The sequence below is a fragment of the Petaurus breviceps genome, unplaced genomic scaffold, assembly GCF_028583685.1.
Source record: "Petaurus breviceps papuanus isolate PSGF00001 unplaced genomic scaffold, PetGlider_PUasm1.0 178, whole genome shotgun sequence".
Taxonomy (NCBI): Eukaryota; Metazoa; Chordata; class Mammalia; order Diprotodontia; family Petauridae; genus Petaurus; species Petaurus breviceps.
Window position 1 is genome coordinate 11,946,285 of NW_027185777.1, and position 8,261 is coordinate 11,954,545.

Genomic DNA, 8,261 nt, shown 5'->3' on the forward strand with positions numbered 1-8,261 from the left:
GAAGGAAGGAAGGAAGGAAGGAAGGAAGGAAGGAAGGAAGGAAGGAAAGAAATTTTAAAAATTTTGTAATGAACTACATTGGTAGAGTGAGTTTCCATCCTGTGAATTTCCTACATCAAAGGCCTAGAAATTGCTCCTTTCTCGCCCCAAAATTGAAAATGCTCTTATATCACATAGCCCCTTCCTTTAAATAAAATGATTTCTATGTTTTTCTCTGTATTACATCATTTGAATTAGAATCTGATTGTGTTTAGATTCCAGAGACAGAAAAAATGTTTTTTTCACATATATATTTTAATTGCTTAGCATCAGCAAACATATTTATTGAATCCCTACATGTGTGTGGCACTGTCAACTGAACAACACAAGTTCCACAGTCCTGGTCCTTGATTATTCACTTTTATCGTCTTCTGAGGTCTCTTTATTAATCAAACATCTGTGGTTAGCAAATGAGATAATGTGTGTAAAACACTTGTTGAACTTTATAGTGCCATCTCTATAAGTGCCAACAATATCTAGGTCAAGAGGCTGCTTTTATGCTTTCATTTCATGCATGATAACAGTTTCCATTCATATGAAGCTTTAAGTCTCCATTGTGCTTTGCACTCAATAGCTTTGTGGGTTAAATGTTAGAAATATCTAAAGCATTTTACAGATAGGTGAATTGGGAACTAGAGATGAACTGACTTATCCAAGGTCATGTAGCTAGTGAGAGTCTGTGGTAGATCCTCTTATTACCCCCATTTGAAGCTCTTTTCACTAAAATGTGTTGCTTTTGAATATTTCAGACAAATCAAAACTGAAAGACTCTTATGAAGATTTTGATGTTCAATTGTGGAATTTCTAATACAGTATCTTTCACCATGTGTGTATGTGTGTGTTCATGTGTATGTGTATATACATATATGTATCCGTACATATTATATGTATCTATATTCATTTTTATATAAATGATATATTTATATTATGTATATTTTATATATAAATGATATGTTTATATCATTTTTCTTACAGAAGATATAATTCCCATTAATTTTAGCACAGTTGACCTAGGAGCCAGAAACACCTGAGTTCAAACCCCACTTCTGGCATATACTGTTTGTGGTTTCTGGGCAAGTCCCTTAGCCTATAGTTGCTTTGAATAACTCTCTAAGATGATGAGTTTCTGAAATTATATCAATCTACAGTGCTAGAGGTAATTCCTCACTGGGAGTTCAAACACCAGTGAAATCACAGTTTGTGTCCCTATTCTTATCCCTGTATCTTTAGTCTTCAGTACTCCTCCTTTCCCCTCAATTACAAACATATAATCAGCAAGGATTACACTTGGATTTTGTTGTGTTGCTTTTATTTTTCTCCCTTAAGAGGATGTTCAAGACTAACTCGTATCAATTTGCTTTTTTCCCCCTTTCCCCCACCAGATTCCTGTGTTGGTGACCCAGATAAGTACAACCAACCATCCAGTGAAAGTGGGATTGTCTGATGCATTTGTAGTTGTCCACAGGATCCAACAGATTCCCAGTATGTATGTTGGAGAAGGGTAATGACACAATTTGGGTCTTTTGTGGGGGGCATTTAGAAGATGGAAATGAATTTAAATTTGCTTTAACTGTTTGAGCGACAAATCACTTAGCTAATTTTTGGCTTGTTAATTAAAATGTAATTGTATTTAGTTAAAACTCCCACTGTGACTTTCTACCTCATTGTTTCTTTTGAACTAATAATTTAGGGAAAATGAAATTAAGCAGAACAGGTGCACACACATGCATACATGTGCACACACATAAACACAAAATTTATAGAACATTCTACCTTGATTGCCTAGGTATTTCTTTTATTTCTGAAAAGCAATCAATAAATGTTGATTAAGCACCTACTATGTGCCAGGCATTCAGCACTAGGGATACCAGAGGCAAAAGAATGTATCTGCCCTCAAGGGATTTACAGTCTAATGTAAACACATATTCAAAGCAAGCTATGTACAGGGAAAATAGAAAATAATTATTGGAGGGAAGTTACTGAAATTTAGAGGGATTGGGAGAGACTTCCTATAGAAGGTGGGATTTTAATTGGGACTTAAAGGAAGCCAGAGAGGTTAGTCAAACCAAGGGAGAGCATTATAAGCATGGGAGACAGCTAGGGAAAATGTCAGGAGTGGAGACAGAAAGGTGGAATGTTTTGTTCATGGAATATCCAGGAGGCCAGGGTCACTGGATTGAAGAGTATGTGTCAAGGTGTAAGATAGAAGAAGACTGGGAAGATAGGAGGAGACTAGGATATAAAGGACTGCCAAAAAGAGCAGTTTGTATTTATTTTTAAAGCAATCGGGGTTCAGTAACTTGCTCAAGGTTACACGGCCAGGTGTTTCTGGGTGGGCGCTAAGTGTCTGAGCCCGGATTCGATCCCAGTTCATCCCGACACTGGGGCCAGTGCTCTTACTCACTGTGCTACCTGGCCACCCAGCATTTTGTATTTCAAGTCAATAGGAAGCCATCGGCAGCTGATTGAGTATGTGGGGAGGGGAAGGGGTGACATGATCAGTGGTTTGTTCTTGTGTGATAGACACAAATTTGCTCTTCCTAGCTAATATATTCTGAATGGATCATTCACTAAAGAGTTGGAAAATGGGAGAGGCAAGGCAGTCTACTTTTAGAGAAAGTAAATGTGCTGTGTGATTAGAAACAAGTTATGATACTGCTTCTCAAACCTCAACTTAGTGGAGTTTACCAGTTCCACTTGATAATCTATATTGTACCATGCCGACATACCCAAATCTTATGTTCACTTATATTGTACACTGGGTATTATAACATGGGCCATCATCTCATAAATGCTGGTGTACTTAAACCTCCTCTTCTTCAAGAATATTCTTTGGTTCCTTTTCTCCGTTGATGCCTTTGATTTGAGCAATGGATGATAATGATGAAACTCAGCTCATGATTAAAACATTTCTTTCCTTTTCAAACATGTACATCCTTTTTTCTGACTTTTTCTTCTTAATGGTAGGTATAATTTGTCACAAGCATAGGCTGTGTGGTCCTGTCTGAAACTCATTCTGCCTCATTATGTCATCTCCGGAATGCGGCAGGTAAATGGAGTGGAAATTATTTAGAGGTTTTCCAGGCAATAGAAGCATTGCAGTCCTTAGAGTGTCTAACCTCATGTCACTCATTACTGTACTCTTTTAGGATTCAATATCTATACTAGACAGAGCTTTGTTTGGTGCAGGGTGGGAATCCTCAAAGGGTTTTCTCCTTGTTAGCTCACAGTTTGTGGGAGGTAATATTATTCAAGGCAACTGCTAAATCGAGGCGGATTTTTGAGAAACTAAATTGTCCTTTCAACAAAGCAGGAATATATTAGTGTGTGTAGGCAATATAATAGCATCCTGACAGAGCTGTTAAATAATGTTAGCCCATGGAGAGCCAATGTTAGCTTCCCTTTCAATATGCATGTTCCTCCATTCTTGTCTTTCGGGGTGTTAAATCAACCATGGCTCCAGTCAATTACAGCAAAAGTGAAATGAAAGACTAGTTGTTTCGGTTTATTTGTTGGTTCTTTAGGACACAGAAAGAATTTCAATTGCAGTTTTCTTTGTCTTCTAAGAAAGCACCTCAAAGATCTTGTAGCAAGATTATAAGTTTGTGTCTAGTCATTTTTAAGAGAACTGATTAGCCTTTGGAATGAATTTAGCTCTTTATGAGTCTGTTTCAAAGGGACAATTATCTGTTGCATTTGTGTTATAAAAGATGCAATTTAGGGAGTATTTTGCTGTTTTGATCCATTTTTGTTTCAAAATGGAAAAATGCAGATGTATTTCCTAATATGAATATCATTTTTATTGCATGCCTCATAATGAATTTGTAATGAGATCAAAACTGGTTTGCTATCTCTATATTTGTCTCTGTATCATTATCTATTATCTATCTTTCTATTCTTCTGATTGTCTCTCTATTATCTGTCATCTGTCTCTCTATTTGTCTTTCTATATTTGGTGTTTTTTAGACATTTTATAGGAACATAAGTTGTGTTTGGGAAGAAAAAAATCTCATTCTAGAGGCTCAACTTTGACTATATGTGTTGGTAGATTATATGTGAATTTGCATGTAAATTTTATCTGAAAATTAAGAGGCAATCATTTTATATTCATTCTCCTTTCTATCTCGGTCACAAACACAGAGTCACTTAGACTTATGCCTTAGTTTTCTATAGTATTCAAAAAGCACAACTTCGACAAACTAAGTGCCTTGTGATGAATGGAAGAATGCTAAAGAACTCTTCTCTCTCTCATATGTCTTCATGGTGACAACTTCAATACTTGACCATATGCTTCAGTCACTTTTGCAGTGGATGGGGGTCTGGAGTACTAGGAATATGTATCTTGGAGGGATTCTAAGAGATCCTAGTTCATTCCCTTTCCCTTGATCATGACTAATAGATTCCTATGTTCCTAATGGTATCCTATGTAAAATTGTCCATTGGCAGTGATTTCATGGTCTCTTTTCCATTATATAGCATTGGATATCATCAAGAAATCTATCCTTTTGTCAAATTAAAGTTTATAGTCCCCTCTGCTTTCTTTTTTGCCACCTAAATACAGAAAATAAAAGTAAAAACTGATTTATTAAAAGATCATAAAATCATAGGTTTAGAGCTCAAAGAATTGTAAATGCCATTAATTAAGCCTCTAGTCTTCATTTAATGAATAAGAAAAATAAGACCCAGACAAGCTAAGTCAATTGCTCTGGGACTCCTAGTTAGGAAATACCTGAAGCACGGACTATATCCTGTGGGTCTCATCACCACTCAAGCAAGCATGTTCTCCATTACACCACCTACCTGCTTAAGCTTTCCTTCATACCTGACCTATTCAAATAATTCTCTTTTTTAAGGTACACTTATAGTTTCTTAACCATCTCCCATAGGGTCTATTATGCAACCTTTAAAACATATTAATGGAAACTTTTTTCAGCTCTTTTTAATCTTCATTGTGGAGGTCAGACATAGGCATCTAGGCAAAAAATCCAGGAGTATTCTCATGTTAATCTGACCCAGCAAGTACAAGCATATAAAATATAAACAAGAGAAAACATTTACCTTCTTGTTGTCATGGAATTTACATCCTAATCAGTATCTATATGCTAAAAGTTTACTAAAACAATTGAAGAGTGTTGAACAATGTTTTACATAATGTACTCTTAATATGAGAATATAGGTTCAATATCTCTGTCTCTTACTTCATAGCCTCTCCAACCTCAGTTTTCTCATGTGAAAAATGAGAAGATTAGACGACGGTGTCTAAAGTAGCTAATGTCTCTAAATTGGTGATTACCTTCCTGCCTCTCCCCTAACCCAAATAAAAAGAAAAAAATTCTCTGAATTATTTTTTTAAAACTTTGAAATCATTAAGGGGTCTCATTAAGCATTGGGGATTTCTCTTTATACAAATCTACATTTTTATATATGAAATAAAAATAAAGTGATTTGTTAGGGTATGGTAAATACTTCAAAAAGTAGAGCCTCTTGAAGGAAATAATACTTGAGCTGAGCCTCATAGGGATGAGAAATTTCAAGGGGCAGAGGTGAAGAGAGATTGTGCAAAGGGGATAAAATATCATCTACAATGAGTGAGCAAGTAAACAAGTGTGTTTAGTTGTAGAGTGTATGAAGGATAGTCGTGGGCAATCAGCCTTGAAAGATAGGTTGGCATATATTCTAAAGTCAATGGAGAGTCATACAAATTTCCAGAGTCAGTAGGACAAATGGTTAGGCTGATCATGTAGGAATAGTAATTTGTTAGTTGTGTGGAAGAAGGATTAGTGAGAAAAGAGAATAGATGGAGAAAGATCAATTAGGAAGCTACTGCAATAGTCCAGGTTTTAAGGGCCTGGATTAGGATCGTTTTCGTTGTGGGTAGAGAAAGGGGGAATGGTGGGAGAAATGGTGAAGAAATGACATCACTGAGGCTTGGTGATTGATTGTATATGTGGGGCCAATTTTTTTTTGGCTTTTTGGAAGGCAATTGGGATTAAGTGACTTGCCCAAGGTCACAGGCTAATTTGCACTCAGGTCATCCTGACTTCAGAGCTGGTGCTGTATTCACTGCACCACCTAGCCACCCCCTATGTGGGTCCAAATTAAATGAAAAATTGAGGGAGACTCCAAAGTAGCTGACTGATTGGAAGATGGTGGTCTCAACAATAATTGGAATTTAGAAAGAAAGGTAATGAATATTGAGGACTATTCAGCTAGGTAGATAACCAGCTGGCAATTTGAAATGTGGGACTAAATATCAAGAGAGACATGAAGAAAGGGGCTGCCTATAGACAATGGGAAGCCTTCTTCATGGGAGCTCATCATCAATACAGAGTTTGTAGAGACAAAGGGGTAGAAACTCATGACTTAGTCTCCTGTTCTTTACCTCATTTTCTTCTCTCTAAAGTCTTGAGCTGATTTTCTTTGTTTACATCTTTTTCCTGCTGTATCACTTCCCAAACATGTTACTCAGTGTCCTAGATTGTGAATAAAATTTTCCCCATTTCAATTTAGTCAATACTTGGGTAATAATAGATTCAGAGCCAGAAAGGACCTTAGAAGCAATGTAAGCCAATTACCTCCTTTTGTAATGAAGAAACTAAGACCCACAATGGTTAAATTACATTCCCAAGGTCACACAGATAGCAAAAGGAAGAACTGGGATTTGGACCAAGGTCCTCTATATTAGGAAGGATGCCTCTTCCTTCATCCCATGCTTTCACTTTTGTATCTTAATATCATAAATGCTTTTTTAAACATTATTAAATATACTTATCATTTTACTCTTCAGAACTTTCCCCAGGAGATTTACTTTTGTATGAGTGCAGTGTTTTTCCTCAGTAAATAGAGGCTGCTTATTTGTACTAATCTTGATTTTAATTCCTTCTTCCCTAGTCTCCAAACTATCATTTTCAATTTCATTATTAATCTTTAGAAGACTTACCTTTCTCTGTTTTACTTTACCAAATCTCTACCCCCCTGGAGCTTAATTAATGTAGCATTTCTAGCAAATCCAGAAAACATTTTGTTAAATGAGAAATTATGAGAACATCTTATTTTATTTTCAGAAATATATGTATGAAGGTTAGTGAAACCAAAGTCTTACCTAGAACATGGAGACCTAATTTACCTAGAACCTACCAAGATTAATTTGTTATGGTTCTTATATAATAACTTACAGTCATGGAGAAAAAAAATTTGTGGCTCTTTAAAGGAAAAATAGTGTTGATCAATCAATGAAAAAATATTTATGTGTTAGTAGTATATGTGCCAGGTAGTCAATCAATAAGTATTCATCAAACTCCCATGATTCTCCATAGTCCAAGACACTGGGCTAAGTACTTGGGTTATAGAGAAAGGCAAAAATATCACTGTTTTTAGGAAACTCAAGGTCTAACAGGGGAGAAAATATCCAAACAATATTATACAAATGAGATATATAGAGGAGAAGTTGGAAAGAGTCTCAGAAGGAAGGAACTAAGATAAAGGAGGACTGAGGAAGTCTTTCAGCAGAAAAGAGAAAGGTGCTGTCCTAGGTGCTGGGAATTCAAAGATAAAAACACAACAGTCCCTTCTCTTTAGGAGTTTCCTTCCTACCAGTATGCCATTGGCAACAACATGTACTTTTAGAGGTTTACACAAAATTTGAACAACATTCATAAAAGTTCATTGCAGCGGGTGGGAAGGCAATAACAGTTGAGGGAAATAGGGGCTCAGGAAAGGCCTTACTCATATAGAAGGTGGTATGTGAGCTAGGAATTGAAGAGGTAGAGTTGCAGAATAAGTATATTCCAGCAGTGGAAGACAGAAGATCTATACTATGACAAACGCAAAAGATGTAGGGTCATATGTGAAGAATAGCAAAAAAAAAAAAATGATTGGAATATAGAGTGAATGGAAGAGTGGGAACTTTTCCCACTATATGACATAGTCAAAGGATTCCCTGTACGTGCACCAGAATTTTTACTTATTGTATCTATCTGCATACATTTATTTAATACCTAACGTGATACAACTACAAAAAGTCAATCTCTACTCTCATAGAATATACTCTGTGTGTGTGTGTGTGTAAGAGAGAGAGAGAGAGAGACAGAGAGAGAGACAGAGACAGAGAGAGAGAGAGAGAGAGAGAGAGAGAGAGAGACAGAGAGAGAGAGACAGAGACAGAGAGAGAGAGACAGAGAAAGAGAGAGAGAGAGAGAGACAGAGAGAGACAGAGAGAGAGA

At 36.4% G+C, this 8,261-nt stretch overlaps 1 protein-coding gene across 2 annotated transcripts in view; it reads left to right on the forward strand.

The window, feature by feature from the left end:
• The window catches only part of PLXDC2 (plexin domain containing 2), a 503,758-nt gene that overhangs the window by 385,982 nt on the left and 109,515 nt on the right, over positions 1–8,261 (forward strand). For both annotated transcript variants that reach the window (XM_069086276.1, XM_069086277.1), the window contains exon 7: positions 1,422–1,521. In XM_069086276.1, the coding sequence (XP_068942377.1) occupies positions 1,422–1,521 (100 nt within the window). The remainder of the gene's footprint in view (positions 1–1,421; positions 1,522–8,261) is intronic.